This window comes from Crinia signifera, chromosome 3, assembly GCF_055691185.1.
Source record: "Crinia signifera chromosome 3, ASM5569118v1, whole genome shotgun sequence".
Classification (NCBI taxonomy): domain Eukaryota; kingdom Metazoa; phylum Chordata; class Amphibia; order Anura; family Myobatrachidae; genus Crinia; species Crinia signifera.
Genome location: NC_139219.1, coordinates 279362475 through 279382108, shown reverse-complemented (window position 1 = coordinate 279382108; position 19634 = coordinate 279362475). Strand labels below are relative to the sequence as shown.

At 44.6% G+C, this 19634-nt stretch overlaps 2 protein-coding genes across 7 annotated transcripts in view; one reads left to right on the top strand and one right to left on the bottom strand.

Annotated features, from left to right (window-relative positions):
* Nucleotides 1–2419, bottom strand: part of ATG4B (autophagy related 4B cysteine peptidase) — a 20118-nt gene extending 17699 nt beyond the window's left edge. The window contains exon 1 of the mRNA XM_083178212.1: nt 2270–2419. Coding sequence (XP_083034338.1) covers nt 2270–2282 — 13 coding nt within the window. The 5' untranslated portion in view covers nt 2283–2419. The remainder of the gene's footprint in view (nt 1–2269) is intronic.
* Nucleotides 1961–19634, top strand: THAP4 (THAP domain containing 4). Of its 6 annotated transcripts, none has more exons than XM_083178207.1 (6): nt 1961–2004; nt 6530–7233; nt 15397–15556; nt 16214–16323; nt 18124–18227; nt 19440–19634. In XM_083178207.1, exons 1-6 carry the CDS (start codon nt 1979–1981, stop codon nt 19557–19559), a joined length of 1224 nt encoding a protein of 407 aa, XP_083034333.1. In that variant the 5' UTR covers nt 1961–1978; the 3' UTR covers nt 19560–19634. The 6 variants fall into 6 exon arrangements, with proteins under 6 accessions (XP_083034333.1, XP_083034334.1, XP_083034332.1 ...); XM_083178208.1 differs by lacking the exon at nt 1961–2004 and adding an exon at nt 2308–2404; XM_083178206.1 differs by lacking the exon at nt 1961–2004 and adding an exon at nt 2407–2498.

Below are 19634 nucleotides of genomic sequence, written 5' to 3'. Positions count from 1 at the left end.
TAATGGGCCCCATACATCAGCAATCACAATATATGGATTTTCAGATATAGGGATATTTTGGCCAGATAAATGGATTTTACAATCTATCTGACTTCGCCCACACATTACAGATTTATTTCAGTGATCGGCAGATTTTTCTATCTAAAGATTGCATCTTCATATCTGGAAATTGCCCCAATCGATTGTCATTTCAGCTGTTCATAATGTAAATAGATGAAGAAGACGAATTGGGAATGCCCACACATCTAAAAAAGATCTGCAGATAATACCAGATTATTAAGCATGTTTAAAAACCTGATTAAGCAATCGATTGGCGATTTTGATTGGGATTGCCAAAAGGGGGAGCCCACACATCTAAAATTAATTGTGGCAATCATCTCCATATCTGAAAATTGTCACAATTAATTGCTGATGTATGGGGCCCTTAAGTCCGATAAAAAGTATTGGTGAAACATTGGGGAAAATACCCCAAAAACTGAAGAAGATTTTTGTTCTTGATGTTTTATTGGGGTAATTTGTTACCCCAATAGATTTATTGTTTTTCATATTTGAGAAGTTTGTGTTAATCAGTGGTAAGACTCATCAGACATATGCTTAATTATGGCATCCAATGGCTACAACACTAGCTGAAAAGGGAGTCCTGGGGTAATTGGTTGCATGTTGGCTAGGTAAGCCACAGCTATAACAAAGGGAGGACCCAGCTATAACCAAGGTCCAGCCAGCAGTGTGAATGCCATTTCAAGCAGCTGTCGCACAGCTTGAAATAGCATTCAATAACCCAGGTCGGACCTTAGTTTTTGAAGTGAAAGGGGTATTAGCCAATGGACTGAGTTTAGAATGTAAGCTCTCACGAGCAGGGCCCTCTCCCTCATGTGCTTTTCCTTCTGTTACTTGAACCATCTTTGATGGCACCAATCCTGTGGTTTTCTGCCCCGCTTACACTTATTCCAGTGTTCTCTGCTGATGCAGATATGGGTATGTACTCTGTATTTGTCCTCTACTGTATGTCACTGTTTTGCTTATTCGTTTATGTACCCTGTAATTGGGAACTGTGGGGGGTATTCAATGTTTTGCCGCTATTCCCGACGCGGGAAATAGCGACGGGTCCCTATTCAACGCGGTCTAAACTGACAGAATTGAAGAGGGATCACGGCAGAGCTCAACTTTAGAAGCTTTTCTGACAATAACGCCTGTGGATTGTCACGATCCCAGCCGCAGAGCGACAATCCACGGTCGTCTACATGGACACACCCACTTTTGGCCGATCAGCAGACGGCACATTGAATCCCGCCTGCCGATTTGCTGTCGGGCAAACCGCAAACGGGTCTGGATCACGGCTGTCAGGAGGGATCGGTAATAATGCCCAGAACCTCATAGAAAATAAATATTGCTTAGCATGGTCTAATAACAGCAATATACAGGCCAGTGATAATGGGCAACAGCAATAAGGCCCAGCCATATAGAGGCATGTGGCAATGCCCAGTAAGGTCTCATACAGCAGCAATTGTTACAAACAACACCTATGAGTATGTAATATTACAACAATGCCAAGTATAATTGTTAGTTAGGTCTAATACGCCTGAAATAATACTGAAAAATACCTAGGCCAGTTATATAATACAGAAACAATGGCAGTGAGTGATGGACAGTGAATTATTTAGACCTTTTTGGCAGATTAGCGATGTAACAGATAGCGGATTTATAACCATGCTGCATCAGTAATAGACATACAGTACATACTGTAGCCTTACATTGGGCCAGATGTACTAAGCTTGAAAAGTGATAAAATGCAGAGTGATAAACAGCCAGCCAATCACCTCCTACATGTGATCTCACAGACTGTGTTTGAAAAATGTCAGGTAGCAGCTGATTGGCTGGTTGTTTATCACTCTCCATTTTATCACTTCTCAAGCTTAGTACATCTCGCCCATTGTGTTTACATTTGTCTCAAGTCATGTATGAAGAGCACCAGTATTACATGCAGCATCTGTTTGCCAGAATTTGGTAAGACAATTCTAATGAATGTAGAATATATAACACACTGTCAGAGCAGAGGATCCGTAGCACATCAGGATGAGGTCACACACTATGCAATGTGTAATACTGCTGACAGCATGCTTAGGCCGGCCATGGCATACAGGACAAGCACAGCTACATGCATCACATGTGGGAAGGCCCCACCCCTGTTTACCACTACATGTTATAAAAATAACCAGGCGGTAGGGTAGGGCTGTGGACACAAGAGCTGACAATCGAAAGCTCAACTCACCTGCGTCCATCATTCCTTCATTTTCAGCCACTCACACGGCATAATGCCAGCCAGCCTAGTCTGCTGATCGCTGTTGCGTCAGCTGACCAGGATCCCACCTATCAGAGGCGGCTTTGCTATGGGATCCTCCGGAATGTAAGCAAACGAGGAAGTGAGGCAGGGGAGTGGAGGCATCCATGTTACTGTACGGAACAGGGAGCCGCGGCCTTGGCGACGTCTCCGGCAGCAGGTGTCATATAGGGAACCGTGAATGAAACGGACTCTTGCGGTCAAAAGAAGCAACAACACGGGAGTTTCCGTGTTGTGTTTTCTTCCGTACAGCAAGGGCGCGGCCATCTTGTACGGAACACGGAGAGGGCTGTCATGGTGATATGCTGTGCGGCGCCGAATTGCACCAACCGGCAGGGGAAGGGATCCAGAGGGGCCGTTTCCTTCCACAGGTACCAGCTAGGCTGGTGTCATACTGTCAGATACATAAGATGCATACATCCCAACATGACCCTCTCCAGTAGAGACACAATGCTCTGTTTCTATCTAGACTTCCCTCTTAAGGTATGATTGCCAACACGTTTTAAACAGGTTAATAAATAAGAAAGGTGTTACCACACAGGTAATGGCAATCATACCTTAAAGGCTCATACACACTGGGCGACTTTGAGCTGAAAGTCGCTCAAAACAGTAGGTTTGAGTGGCTTTCAGATCAAAGCCGCCCAGTGTGTATGGCCCGGCGATGAACGCCGCTGTGAACTCCCGCATCATCGCCGGGCAGGGGGAAAGCCGCTCAGTGTGTATGAGCGGCTTTCCCCGCAGTGATGAGCGCTAGCATCGCTGTCCATACACGCTGGGCATAGTAGCCTAGTGTGTATGGACCTCAAGAGGAAAGTCCATGAAAAGAGTATTCTGTCCCTCCTGGAGATGGTCATGTTGGGAGGTATGTTCTAGAACAGGAGTGGCAAAACCTGTCCTCAAGATCTACCAATGGTCCACGTTTTCCAAATCACTTAGGTGTACAACTGTAGTCATTACATCCTTCTCCAGTGATTTTGCCAGGGCAAGCAGTAATTTGCTGTGTTGTGTCTCGGTGTGAGTGAAATTCCTGGGTGTAATGCCCCGGGAATTGCATGCAGGTTTTTTGCAGGGTTGTTCCTGGGAATTACACGGGTGTCCACCAGTGTGAACAGGGGCGACCTGGGTTTTTCACACAGGACGTGAAAAAGCAAGCTGATTGGGGAATGGAATCAGGTGACATGGAGAGATGAGGAGGCGCTGGAGCTCCTGGCTGTAAGAGGAGAGGAGGAAATAAAGAAGCTAGTGACTGGCACTGTCAAGGACTCAACAGTGTACTACAAAATATCAAAAATACTGTCTGCCCGTGGCATTCATAAAATCCAGCAACAGGTTGTGAACAAACTTAAAGCACTTCGTAAGAAGCACTCAAAGGTGCATGATCACAACCGAAGAAGAGTGGTGGTGCCCGTATGGACAATTAAAGCTGCTCTTTAAAAAAACAATTAAAGCTGCTCTTTCAACAGCCAATAAAAGCTGCTCTTAAGCCCCGTACACACGGCAATATATGGCTGAGCAATATATTGCTCAGTTTTTCCTTTTCCTCAGCGACCAGAGATGGTCGCTGATGAAAGGGAACCTCTGCTGGCGGTGCCACAGAGGTAATCAGCTGGTCGCAGGAGCAAGCTCCTGTGACCAGCGATTAGAATGGGGCAGAAAACGGGAGCGCGCACCCGGCGATTTATCGTCGGGGCACACTCCCATCACTGGCAATATGGTCCCCAGCGACCATATTCCCAGCGATATCAGCCCCTATCGCCCCCATGTGTACACAGCATAAGATTCCTCACACTTGTTGGCAGGGCAGACCTGGTAACCAGTGTGAACGGGGAAGACCTGGGAATTTCCCGGGTCCACAGTGCAGTGTGAAGGGGGTCTGTGAGCTGAACTGAGCTGATCTGTACCCCGGCAAAAACCCAGGTTTTTGCAGGGGCGGCAATGATAACATGGTATTACTGTCACATTTTCAAACACGCTGCATTCATTTCTACTATAGATCCACAGGTTGCCTGAAACACATGGACTGTTGGTAGATCTTGAGGACAGGTTTGGCCACCTCTATTCTAGAATTTGCCATAAAAATAAGTAGAATGTGATTGGTTTTTATGGGCAACAACTCCACTTCTAAAAACCCGCACCTTTAGTAAATATACCCCTACGCTATGTTCTTGGTTTTCAAGTTCCACTGGCAGGTTGTATTTTCAGGTTTCGGCACAGCACTTCCACTACCCACCTTCCAGACGATGCATTCTGGGATATTTAATGGTCATCTAATCCAGGTGTCCCGGCAAATATTCCAGTAGTAGTGGTAAATGTCAAAATGTTAATGACTGCCCTTTTAAAACATCGGGAAGACTCCCCAGTTCCTGCTTCTCTCAGGCTATTCTTACATTTATCCCATAGTCTGTAAGTACTAGGGACCGGCAGTAAAATGACAGTCACTATTAATATATACATTTTTATTGTACCACTATCCTTATATAATGCCAATTTCCTGGAGGAAAATAAATGTATTTTGTTTTTAGCAGGATTATTCTCCTCTCTTGGTTGCAAAAGTGGGTATGCGCCAGCTGTCAATTCAACCAAGCACACATCACTTGGAGTAGGGATCATTGATTGGAGGCAAATTACGTAAAACTGTGTCCAGTAACATATACTTCCATAAACAGGTTCTATTTTCCTTTTTTTTTTTAATATCAACCTTCAAAATATCTCAGTTTATCGCTGCTAGTTATTACATATCAATCACTTTTCTTGTACCTTTATGTCTCTGACAAGTATTTCCTCAAGTGTAGCTTGCTTAAGCTGAGTACACACTGGCCAATATATCATTGGATCATTGGTCAGTGTGTACCAGCGATATATCTGTGAATGGCGTCGTTTAGACATATTGCGTTGGCTGTGCACAGCCGATGGGCGAGATATCATCGTACTGTGTGTGTGGAGCCAGAGGTGATTGACAGCTCAACTGGGTCATGTGCCATTGTTAGTTGTGATGTCTTTTACAATGGATTGGGCAGTGTGTGCAGAGAACATGCTGCCCGATCCATCTGATATATCTGCAGATTAGTTGATTTCCAGATATATTTACTAGGGTTTACCCAGTTTTAGTTCTAATATACAGAGCTTACAAACATCTCCATAAGCTCCAATCTCCAAATGTCTACACAATAAAGGTAATAATAAAAAAAAATTAGCTGTTTGTTTTGTTTTAAGTTTTTAAATAGAGAATTTACTGTGTATGACCACATGCTCCAGGTGGCAGTGTCTCACTGTACCACTTATTGAGGACCAAAACTAATTGAAGTCACATGTCTATAAAACATACAGTACTTGCCTACTTTTCGTTAGAGGAGATGCTAGCACTTTGGGGGGCGGGGTGGGCTATGATGTCATCAAGCCCCACCTCTGTTCAAAACAAATGCTGCAAATCATGGGCCTGTGAAGAGGGGTTGATGATGAAAAGTACATAATTTTAGCTGTGGAGGATAGGAGGACTTGCCATTTTTGGCTCAGTGTGTATGCTAAATGTTGTCAAGGTTGCGCACTCCTGTGGGTCATTAACAATATACTCTGTCATCCTGCATGTACAGAGGAGGGAGCACATTGTTAACGAGGGCTGCAGCATGGCCCCCAGCATTACTCCCTCCCACCGGCATCGGCGGGTTTAGCCCTTGCCAATGCCAGCACTGCCCGGGTCCCCACCACTGCCAATATCGCCAGGTACACCCATCACATAGTGTGTACCCTATATTAGGGATGGCAATCGACCATCGATGATTCAAAATCATCGATGGTTTATGGCTGATGTTGAATACTTTTGCCATCGATAGGGGAGAACCAGATGGTTTCCCTACATCGATGGCATAGCTGAAACAATGTTTCTTTTTCTTTTCTTGAAGGTTCCGGGACACGGAGCATAGCTATGACACTCGAAGCCCTGCCCCCACATTTTGATTGGTCCTCTGGCCATTCAGTCAAAGTTGATAGATAACCATCGATAGCTAAAACTATCGATGGTTATCCATCACATAGTTTCTGACTATCGATGGCTGTGTGCAGAATCAACCATCGATGGCGACTGCACCGATGGCCATCCCTACCCTATATAGTAAGAAACCTAAAGCCAGTTATACTGTGAGTGCAGGATTAGTTCATTTGTTATATAATGCAAGTTATCCTTCACCCTTCTAGGTTTCCTCTAAAGGATGCCGCTCGTCTCAGCTTGTGGACCGCTGCTCTACAACGTAGTGATTGGACACCGGGCCCCTACTCTTTCCTGTGCAGTGAGCATTTCAGCATGGACAGCTTTGTCCCACGTATGCCGGACCAGCACCCACTTCTCAGGCCCAATGCAGTGCCATCGCTCTTTGAAAGTGGCAGGGAGAGTAAGAAGAGTGCAACTGCTGGGCCACATATTTTACAAGTTGGAAAGAGAAAACGGGTGCAGAAAAGACTTTCTCCCTTGTCTAGAGAGAAGAAAAGGTGCCTTGTGTTTCTAGGTGACAGCAGACATCACTCCGACATCAATATCAGAGGAGACCTCATGGACACCAGTCTTCCTTCAAAGCCACCCAAAGGCCATACGGCCTCTAAGTTTATCTTCTCCCTGCACTCATACAGTAGGTCTTCCATGCCCTCCCTGTCACAAAATGTGATTGATATGGTTCCATCGCCTCATCCAGTGGAAGAGGAAGCAGAACATTTGTGTGGAGGAAACACTGAGCACCTTACCACTCTCGTACAGGGCAGTGAGAACTTCCTGTCTGATGTGGGAGGCGACAACACGTTGGCTTCCATAGTACATATTCCACTTGAACTAGAAATAAGCCACAGAGAATTCTTAGTGTCTGCACCATCTGTGGTAGAGGAGTCGTCTCTTTTCCCAGGACAACAAGGTAGGAGCCTAACTCAAAAACATGATTTATTGGTTCCCGACAATATAATCTCCTTATATTCATATTGCGCCATAGCCAGACAGCTGTCCAACCCCGACCATCTGTCCTGTAGTAAGGAGTGGACAGCAAGGTACGGTGGTGGGGAACAGTGCAGAGACCTCTGTCTGTCTCCAATGTGCCTGGTAAGACAATACGCTAAAGCAAAATATAACATACTTAAATAATATTGCTGTTGCTTTGGGCTGAACAGTAATCAGAGTAACAATATAATTAGACCTAATGAGAAGACCTTTCTAGTTTTTAAAATGTAATGAATTTTTGAAAAAACAAAGAGAATGCAAAATCCAAAAACATATGCGACCTGCCACGGATTGATGGGCAGGTCCATGGTTAAAACCTATAAATTTACTAAGAGTCATTTGACCCTCTAGACCTGAGGTAGCAAACTCCAGTCCTCGAGAGCTACAGTAAAGGCCTCCATACACGATAAGCAGCATGCGATGCGTGCCCCTGCCCGCGGATCGCATCGTATGCAAAACGCATGCGTTGCGATCCACCCGATAACGTGTTGCATTGCACGCTGCTTATCGCAGCGTGTATGTGGACCTTTAATGTTTTCCAGATCTCCTCACAGAATCACAAGTTAAGTACCTGTGGATCTTTAAAATGTGTCAGTGAGTAATGAGTGCACCTTTGCAGCAGCTAGGTTGTCTGGAAAATGTGAACTGTTGGTAGCTCTCAAGGACTGGAGTTGGCTACCACCGCTCTAGACCACCCGCTGTTGATGCCCATCAGCTTCTAGTTATCCCTTTGCAAAAACACTGCATGGAAAAGCTGCATGGATCCCAAGAGTTTATGCAGTCTTCTCTGTGTGGTTTAGTCAAAAATGACAAAGAAATATTCCATGAGCTCATCCCTCAAAATGGCAACTATTTCTTGGTCATTAAGTCTATTCCAATAGTGGAAAAATGTGGGGAACCCAAAATTTTACATGAACTAGCATTAAGCTTTACCATCCAGGGCCTGTAGTCGGGTGAACCAGCCCTATACTGTTAGCACTAGAGCAGGAATGGAGAATCACAAGTACCGTGTTCCTTGGCATCCACAGCAGGGTAGAACCTGTAGTGCACCTGTTAAATAAACAAAACAAGGACACGCACACCATGATAGCGTTCTTTATTAAACTTCACCAAATACTATCATTCCCCACTTTATTATTAAAACCCATAGGCACCACCTCTTTCCATCGATGTTCATGCCACACAACTACCCCAAACTTACCCAATGGGGACTGGTTTAGATTACGGGACACATGTAGGGAAGCCAATCCTGTGATCAGGATCGACAGGATCCTGGTATTTTTGCAAAAATGATGACATTTCAATCCTGGAATTTCAGCCTCCAATCCCAGGAGTCTCTGGATTAGTTTGCACATGCGCAGTTGTAACAGGGAGTGATAAACACTTGGCTTAGACACTGCCTGGCTGTGCTGCCCATGTGGCAGTGGTGTATATGGCACATAGACATGGTCAGCGACATCTCATATGTAGCACCGTCTGCCAGGCAATAGAAGCGGCTGCAGCAGAGGCTCCTGATTGGCTACCAGACCACCAGCTCCGAATGGCTGGTGGCGGACACTTCATTTTAAATGCCGCTGGCACTGTCTTTTTTTCTGTGATTACCCTCTTAATAGTAAGTGCCATACATGCTACATCCCTCCTGTTTTCCTCACACACACACCCTCGCTGCTCTCTACTCCCACCATGTCTAACTGATCCCTACACCAACCCTCACTGCTCCCTACACTCACAGCTCTCTTCACTCTGCCTCACTTGCTGCTTCCAACACCCCTCCTCAATGCTCAAAACAGCAATCCATACTCCAATATCGGGAATCCCAGGATTTAAAAAAAAAAAACGGATTGCCCCCACTACTGTGGGAAGTGATGAAGGTGTGACCAGTGCTATGTGGTCATGTACACCCCCTACGTGTCTCCCGAATTACGTAAAAGCAGGAAAATGACATCATTTTGTGAAGTGAATAGAAATCCAATATTTAATAATTAGGAATTATGGCCAACATGTGGGTGGATGGTAGTCGTCTTGCCCTCATGATGATGGATCTGTCTTTATGTGCAAGCCTAGTGATGTAGTCCCATCAGCATCATTGTAAAGCCGGGTACACATCGTTATTGTTAACGGTATATATAGTGCAGATCACCAAGCGTGTACCAACTATAACATTAAAGATGCTTGCTCCAGTGCATCGTTAATGACGCAGCATCATCTGTACATGCAGCTCATTCTTCCAATATCATCAGCCAGGAGCAGAATCCAAAGAAAATGGGCGGAATCAGTGGTTAGTATACTTGTGTGAGGCACATTCAGAAAAGGGGCGTTGTGTTACAACAAGGGGCACGTCCTCAACTGATGTGTCATCCCTGCAAATCACACCCTTAATTTGTGTCATTATTGGGGCATGGGGCGCCTTTACCAATGACCTATACCAGGCATGGCCAAACTGTGGCTGGGGTACACATCCCAGCATGCCTTTCCACAGTTTTAGCATTCCCATTATTGCAAAACTGTGGCAAGGCATGATGGGACTTGTAGTTTCACAACAGCTGGCGGGCCATAGTTTGGCCATGCCTAACCTTTACAGTGGCATTATTTTAGATGTGTCATGCACTCATTTCAATAAGGCTTGTCAGTAGAGCCGGATTATGGGCGGTGGGGCAGTCACCCAAGGCGCCCACATATTGCTAATTTTTCTGGCCGGCTCCCAGCAGAGTTACAGAGTATTATTACATTATGTCTGCTGCTGGTAACCGTACACCAAAGATGCAGAGACAGCCAGATGGATAAAGTCTGGGACATCATATACCTATTGGTCACATCTGAACACAGAAGCAGATCTGCACTTAGAACATCAGCCGCAGCTTGTACATCAAGTGGGTCTGTATAGTAGCACAGCTGGGAGCTAATCGACACACCAGAGTCCTGTAACTTGCTGAGACTAAAGGTGCCCTTACACGGTACGATGGTCCCTGTGTGTTTTGCACTAGATCGCCTCGGATCGCATGGAATTGCGTGCGATGTGATCCGAAGGCAGTACAAAAAGTATGTGCAGCACATACTTTTTGTACTGTGCGATGAGGTGCCCGCGGGAGCGCGCATCGCATGGTGAAAACACACCGTGAATGGGCACCTTAACTGCACTGTTAAATAAAGCACTGCCGACAGCTGGCCAAATGAAATCCATTAATGAAGTTACTTCTAACATTCCGTGCCCACAAGGGGAACAAGGTTGTGTTCGTTGGCGTGTTTTTTAACACCTGTGTGCAAGAATTGATCTAGTGCAGTGATGGCTAACCTTGACACTCCAGCTGTTGTTGAACTACACATCCCAGCATGCCCTGCTACAGTTTTAGCATGACCAAATAGTAAAACTGTAGCAGGTCTTGCTGGGATGTGTAGTTCAACAACAGCTGGAGTGTCAAGGTTAGCCATCACTGATCAAGTGCCAACCCACAGTATGTTACAATATTGAATAAAATAGAGAAAAGTCATATGCTAATCACTATACCAGGGGGAGCCAACTGCAGTCCTCGTCAGCTACCAACAGTTAACATTTTCCAGGTCTCCTCACAGTCTCACAAGTTAAGTAATTATCTCCACCTGTGGATCTGTTGTAATTTGGCAGTGAGTAAAGAGTGCACCTGCTAGGTGGTCTGGAAAACATGAACTGTTGGCAGCTCTCGAGGATTGGAGTTGGCTACCACTGCACTATACGGTATACTTGTATATTGTCAGAGAATGGTCACTGTTCTATAAGTGTAGAACTACAAGTTTCTTGGGCATGGAAATCAGGTGGTAGTGTTTGTGAATTGCTGCAGCTGTAATCTGAAGCTATATCTCCCAGTATACACCACTCCCATGTGACATCATTTCCTGCCAGTAACCAGCCAGGAAGAGCGATGGCCAGTGTGCTCACTACAGGTAGAGTGCATGGACTAGTTCAGACATGCAGTGCAGCTGCTTACAGTCATTGCTGAGGCACTGCAGACTGAGGTCACTGTGCAGCATTCAAGATATACTGCATGTGTAACCCATATAATCCATTGTATTTTACAGCAATGCCAGACTTAGTGCTTTGTACATGTATAATGTGATTTAGGCATAAATCTGTCTTATACTCTATTATGTAAATGTCCTATAATGATGGTATAATGCTGGTTAGATAATTATAATATATATATAATTATAATAGCATGTAATATGTATATTCCTTGGTAGTTGTCTTATTCCGTGTGTATATCCAGAAAGTTCTGGTGTAAGTACATAAGTAGGCTCCCATTGACTCCTTTTTTGTGGAACTACAAGTCCAAGCATGCCATTGCTGCCATATGCTGAGAAGTATAGGTTGTCTGAATTGTTATTTTTAGCCTGAGGGCAGTGAATGGTTTGATGTGGTCACCACGCCAACGGAAAACATTGCTGTTTGCACACGGCCAATAGTAATTTTATAAAAAAAAAAATTACAAATATGTTAACTATTTCCTATTGTTACAGTAAGTGTTTTGCTGAGCAAAGGCTTTAATGTGGCACACAGGATCTCAAAGTCGGTCCTCAGGTTCCCACACAGCGCATGTTTTGCAGGTCTCCTCACAGAATCAAGTGAAATATATAGCTCCACCTGTGGCTCTTTTAAAATGTGTCAGTAATGAGTGAGTACACCTGTCGGGTGACCTGGAAGACATGCACTGTGTGGGGTCCTGAGGACCAAGTTTGAGAACCACTGATGTAGAATACTGAAGTGTTAAGGCCCCCATACACCAAAATGACATTGGACCCGAACATACAATCTCGACGGGTCGTGCGGTGGATCGTGTGCGTATTCTCATTACAATACGATGCACGGTCCCGCGGGTAGTGAGGTCTGCCCTCTGATCCGTCGCTTATCATTAAGGTCGTGAGCAGATTGTATGTACAATTAGGTTGTATGCAGATCGTCCTGATGTATGGCCAGCTTTAGAGCTTGCCGATCCTCCCAGGCCTTGTACACACAGGCATTTTAATGTCTGGCAACTAATGCACATACTAATGCCCTAGTAAATGCTCTTCCACAGTGATAGTGTCAATTTTTGAAAACACACTGATGTGTCCACACACTGCCCGTCTACCATTTACCATTGCATCTATTTTAGTGTTCGTTCTAGCACCCGCTATCTTTGAAAACCCATGCAGTTCCTCTTCCCTGTCTGGGGTGTCGTAGTCTGCTGTAGTGTTTCTAGCACAAGTCTGGTTTGCATATCAGTGCAGATATACAGACCACACTGTGCTAGAAGCACTACAGCAGACAGCGACACCCCAGGCAGAGAAGAGGAACTGCATAGATTTTCAAAGATAGCGGGTGCTAGAATGAACACTCTATTTTACTATTGCTTGCAGGACTTAGAAGCAGTAAGCGGCGTAAAGTACAAGGTTGTGTATATGTATGTCAACCTTCCCTTTAAACCAGGCATGTCCAACGTTGGCCCTCCAGATGTTGTGAAACTACACATCCCAGCATGCTTTGCCACAGTTTTGCTATTAGAGAATGCTAAAACTATTGCAAAGCATGCTGGGATGTGTAGTTTCAAAACATCTGGAGGGCCAACGTTGGACATGCCTGCTTTAAACCATAAATATTCAAACAGCTTTATTCCATTTATGGACCAGAGTTTATGAATGTGGCATAAGAATTACAGGCTGGTGATGCTAAAGTAAAAAAAAAAAAAAAAGACATCTGAGAGAAATATTAACCCCTTGATTGCCAAGGGAATTTGGAAAAATAGGTGTGAACATTGCCAAACAAACATTTTTGTCATAATGACCTGTAATGGTTACCTTATATAGGAAATAGAATCTGTTTTTCCGCAACATTTTTTATTTGAATTTATATAACAAATGTCAGTGATGCTGGCATTAACAGATATTTTGCGCATCTCTCAAAGATGTTAGCACTCAAAGGGTTAAAAACAGAGAACCTTGTTTTTTTATTTTTGTTATATTTTTCTTGACCTTATGACCATCTATCAGTAATGTAGCTATTTGTTACCAGTCTTTTGTATACCTTCTTGTCTGTGAATATGCACATATTGTAGCAAAAAGAGAAAGATAAGTAGATTTATGTCTTGGGTGCACTAGGATCAGTCACAATATAAAAGTCAAACAGTTTATTGGTATGCATTAAAATTGTTCAATATTATAAACTCAAACGGTGAAATATAAAAAGAAAGGAAAGGGTACTCGTGTAGTTTCACGGCGCCAGTATGGCGCCGTGCGTCTGAGTCCCCTTGTGGGGCTCGCTTCGCTTGGCCACGCTGCAGGCTCGGTGGCTCGCTACGCTCGCCACGCTATCTAAAATCAACTCCATGCCAACATGGATAGTAGGGGTATGAACTATTCATGTTGGCATGGAGTTAAGTTGGTTTATTTTAGAGTTTGCCGAGCGTACAAACCGGAAGTAGCACGGCGCCATGAAACTACACAAGTACCAAGGAAAGTGCAAAAGTAATAAAATAGTGTTTAAAATAATATTCCTAATGGGCCATTATTAGCTATACTTCTTGTTTGCTGTGGCCGGTCAGATACTAAATATCTAAGGTTTATAGGTCGGCGTGTTCCCAAATATTTTGTTTGAGATATAGAATAAAGTGGCAGCGAGCAAGTGTTACTCCCCTCAGCTGTCTGCAGTCACTTAGATGATCACATGCAAAAACTGTATTTCAATACACTGATAAACCTACATGTGTACACATATTGCTGAAGGTACTATGGGGCAGATTTATTAAGCTCGGTGAAGTGATAAAGTGTCTGGTTTTTATCACCGGCCAATCAGTTCCTACCTGTTATTTTTCAAACCAAGCCTATAACTTCACAGTTAGGAGTTGATTGGCCGGTGATAAAAACCAGACACTTTATCACTTCACCGAGCTTAATAAATCTGTCCCTATATTCTTTTACCTGGAATTGTGTTCAGTGGGGTGTCGATGGATATCCTAATAGGGATAGGTTTGCTTTAAAAGACAGGAATTTCTTTCCAGCACTTACAGTTTTCCCAAATGTACCTCTGACCCCTTCCCCATGTGCACCTCTGCTCCCTGCCTCACCAAGCGTGCACCTTACCCCTCTTCCCATGAGTACCTTTGCCTCCTACCACCTCATGTTCATCTATCCTTTAACCCCCTCCCTCCCATATAAACCACTGCCCCCAGCCTGACCAAGCATGCCTCTGTCCACCCCTCCTCATGAGTGCCTCTGATCCCCTCCCCATACAAGTGTCTCGGCCTCCTATCTCTCCATGCGCACCTATCCTCTCCCATTCCCATATGTACCTCTGCCCCCTCCCCATTTTCGCCTATGATCTCCTCTCCCTGTATGCGCCTCTGCTCTCCCCTAAGTATTCCCCTGCTGAACCCCCCCCCACGTTCACCTCCGGCCGCTTCCTCCTTATGTCTTCATCTTACCTCCCTCTCCAAATGCTCCTCTAAGTATGAACTACCAACGTCTCTTAGCCAGCATACCGATTGTGCCCTTGCCCCCACCCCAAGGCTGGTGGCTGCTAAAAGTAGTGTGGCCATTAATTAGTGACAAAAGGGAGCTGAGCGGTGATGATTTTAGTGCAGCAATTATGCAGATAATGACTGATAACTTACAAGATGGGATTACCGAAGCCCAAATTTCTCTTATAAGAGGGCAATCCCACAGACAATAATAGCTACAATGTAATAAATCCCATCTACAGAATAACACCGCTACACAAGATGCTGACTCCCAGGGGGATATATTAGGCGAATAAATGTCTTTGCAGTGCTTTATCTTCGTTCATTCGGTGAGCCATTCCTATCCAACAGAATAGAGTTGCACGCAAAGCTTTAGGCACTGTAAAGATCAGCAGAGGGACACCATGTAAAACTCTGAGATCATCGAGGACAGGCACATAGTAATGGTAGATGACTGAGCAGTATAGTTCTAAGCTTGTGGTTAATGCAAACCTCAAGCTGGCCGTGAAAGTACAGGTATTCAGGACTATTGACTGACGCGTTTCACATACAGGCTGCTTTGTGCTAAGTTTGTTTGTGGTCTACTTTGCATTCATATGTAAATGTTATTGTTACAGATGGTCCACCTTTGAACCCGGCTGTGGTGCCTCTGGCTTGGATGCTGGGAAGCTGGATATCTGATCCTGCTGGAGAAGGGAAGTTTCCCTCCATCCCATCCTTTCAATATGTGGAAGAAGCGGTTATCTCACACGTTGGGCAGCCCATGCTGAATTTCATGTAAGTGGGATATGATGGACTCTTGTATTAAGGCCCCCATAGCCCTCCAGTGTAGCGGACACTTGTTTCCTGTAGCGCTATTTCTTCTATTCTAATCAATGTTGCCTGCTTGCTGATGACTGAAAAGTAGTTGGTGTAGCTGTGGTTCCCAACCTTTTTTCTATCCCGTACCCCTTGATAAGCCTTTTCGTTTGAGTGTCCCCGCCTCTCCATTTGAAATATCCACAGTACTTATGAGTGGAGTGGAAGTGAGCAGTATGCGTATCCTTATTTGGTCCTTGTATGAAGGAATAGTGTGCAGTCAGGAATCTGTTCCCTCTGTGTGCTGTCTCCAGGGTTCCCACTACCACCTGTAGGATTAATGCTGCTGCTTCCTCCACCCATGTCAGAGTGGGGCAGATGAACGCTGATGTCTGAGGGCAGCCCTGATGGCTCCCACTGGATTGCTGGTTGGACAAAAAGCACAAGGATACACTGATGAGGCTGCAGACAGAACTGGAAGTGCTGCAACGTGGTTCATCTCTATGGCGACAGGAGACTTCTTTCTCCTCCGCCATTATCAATATTATTTACAAGTAACTGTAACCAGTCTGCAGCATACTCCAGGTTGGGAACCACTAGTCTAGAATGTGATGGTGTTTTCAATTTGTTACGCAGGTTTTGTGCCTCTAACCCTGAGACAGGGAAGGCAATGCACAGAGAATGTGGATTCATCCGAGTGAAGCCTGGAACCAACCAAGTGGCATTTGTATGCGCTCAGAACACTGGTAAGCCCAGCATGGCACCAACTACATTCTACACTATGGGGTTGATCCTATTAGGAGCAGATGATTCGCGTGTGCAAATCCTCACGGCACCGGGCACAGTTTGCGGGGAACAGAATTTGTCTAAAAGCGCTCACACCTCCATTGGGATGTGAGCAATTTTAGGGGAATTTGGCCCAGCGAAGGGTGCGAGATCAGCTTAATTCGGGTGCCGTTGCCAGGGTTTAAACGCATTGGAACAGCACCCGAATCGCACCCCGCACCCTTCGGAGCTGATAGGATCGACCCCCTACGATCTAGACATGTTACTGGAAAAGGAGCATGGCACCGACTACATTCTACACTCTACACTAAGGTAAAGTTACGGAGATGGGAGTTCTATTGAAGATGGGATGTTGCCCATAGCAACCAATCAAGAATTTACTTATTTAGCACCTACTAGAAGATAATGTATAGATTCTGATTGGTTGCTATAGGCAACATCCCATCTTCAGTAGAACTCCCGCCTTAGTAAATTCTAGACATGTTAGTGGAAAAATTAAAAATCAAAGGCTTTGGTGCCCTCCACAGCCACAAAATAGCCTTATATTCTAATGTTTACCGAATATGCTAGGTTAGGCATGTGTGACTGGGAAAACAGGAGGCACATATAGCGCAGTTCTGTGTGTAACCACTAGAATGTACTATGGGCCTGATTCAGCAAGGCCCATAAATGGCGCCCGTCTGAATGTCAGAAATGCACATGTGCAAATCCCGACCATCAGGGCTGGGGCAGACTACGTATCGCACCAAGCGATCCTGAATCGGCCTCTGTATGTGAAAGAAGTGTACCATAAAACAATGAGGGTATTATCTATTAAATTGCTATGGTGGCCAAAAGTACTATTTGCTGGCCCTGTTTTCCTTTTCACAGATTGACTGGCTTCTTTTGGGGCATCCAGTCAATAGGAGTGCTATAGATTGTAGTGTTACTGTAGCACCCTGCTCCTGATCAGTGCTTCTGTAGCGATACTTCACGTACACAATTTTCCCCTCAGAATGTAGATATGCGCTCCTCACTGATCAGGGGCGAGGTGGTACACTGAACGCTACATTGGATGGAAAAAAGCTTGTGGGCTATGAAGTTGTGTGCTTGAAGTTAAACCTTTTGATGGTTTAATCTGTCTAATATTGGACTTCTGCATGAGCATATCACAAACAAAAGATAAAGGGGCAGATTTATTAAGCTTGGAGAAGAGATAAACTGGAGATAAACTGGAGAAAAGGTAAAAGGAGATAAAGCACCAGCCAATCAGCTCCCAACTGTCTTTTTCAAACACAGCTGATTGGCTGCTGCTTTATCTCCTTTTACCTTTTCTCCGCTTTATCTCCAGTTTATCTCTTCTCCAATCTTAATAAATCTGCCCCTAAGTCCGAGATTTATAGTTACGGCATGAGATATTTAGCCTGATTCCGAATGGGACGCAAAATAGTGAAAAACGCTATTCAGGGATTTACCCATGCTAAAGACAGCACTTGTAGTTTTGAGAGAAGTCCCAAAACTATAACTGCACCTGATTCAGGCCCATTGTACTGTACATAGTGTGCCTGGTGTCTGCTCATTACCAGTGCTGTCTATAGCTGAAGCACTAGTGGCTGGCATTAAGTATTCTGGAAATGGGGAAATCCAGTAATTCATGATTGTGCACCAAAGTTTGATGGGCATATGTATCCTATTATAAAGTGCAATGGAATATGCTGTGCTATATAAGAAACTGATGAATTACTTTGTTAATGTGATGTTTCTCTCTTGTCTGCGATTAGGTGTTGTGGAAGTAGAAGAAGGAGAGGTGCAGGGAGAACAGCTCAGCCTGACCTCACACTCGCTCAGCAGAATCAGCTTTGCCAAAGAGCCTCACGTGCAGAAGGTAAAAAACCAAGTGCCCAGCTATGTCTGTGCCTCACATTATATATTTATTTCCAGTTTCTTATATAGCGCAGCAGATTCCATTGCGCTTTACAACTGATGACAACACTGAAAGAACAAACAGGGTAACAACAGACAGACTTGGAGGTAGGAGAGCCCTGCTGCAAGCTTACAATCTATAGGGACATAGGAGGGAAACACAAGGACAGGCACCAGTAATAGCATAGTAGTCCCACCAAGTTGCAGGTCCAGAAGGGAAGCTATATAATGCATAAGTACCTCAGAGGGTTATGCGTGTAGAACTTAAATATGATAGGCTTGCCTGAAGAGGTGAGTTTTCAGGGAACGCTTGAAGAGAGACGCAGATCTTGTGCAGACCGGAGAGAGCGAGTTGTGAGAGGTTTTGAGATAAGTGAGGAGATATAGGTTGGTGTGGTTTGGTTAATAGCTTTATAAGTGAGTAGAAATATTTTATATTAAATACGGTAGAATTTGGGCAACCAGTGGAGGGACTGGCAGGGTGGATCAGCAGACGATGAAGGTCTGGCTAGGAAGATCAGCCTCGCTGCAGCATTCAAAGTAGATTGCAGTGGCGAGAGTCTGTTTTTGGGAAGACCAACGAGGAGACTATTGCGATATTCAATGTGGGATATACTTAATGCATGGATTAGCATTTTATCAGTGTCGGGTGTATTTTGGATATGTTTTTTAGATGCATGTAACATGATTGCCCGGGGTGTCGCTGTCTGTTGTGGTGTTTCTAGAACAGTCTGGTCTGTTTCTCAATACAGACCAGACTACTAGAAACACCAATGCAGACAGCGACACCCCAGGCAGGAAAGAGGAGCTGCATGGATTTTAAAAGGTTTAGGGTGCTAGAATAAACACTAAATAGACCCCCTTATACGCCTTTCAGACATGTGACCTGTGAATTTTCTGGGTCTAGCAAGCTGTCAAATTCCCTGTTCTCAGCTTGACCCTGGTATAGAGTAGGGTTGAGTCCTGCAGAAATCCTGGGTTGATGGCGAGTTCACGTGCAAAACCCAGGATTTACAGTAGATACATGTGTGAAATGGGTATAGTGATGTCATTTCATTGAGTTTAAAATTCATACAATTAGCTGGAAAAAAATGTATATTTTAGTGAGCTGCAAATATTAACAACTGTCATTTAATAGGATTGCATTATTAATCCTTGTTTTCTCTTGTTCCAGATCTCCCGAATCTTTCGAGTCACCTCTGATGGGAAGCTGGAGCAGACTGTCTCCATGGCGACTAGCACACAAGCCATGGCTCCTCACTTACATGTCACATACAAGAAAGTGACCTCATAGCAGTTTTTGTCCGAGTTATGGAACGACTGTCTTTACCGGTCACATGACCTGATTAAAATTCACACTGCTGACCGA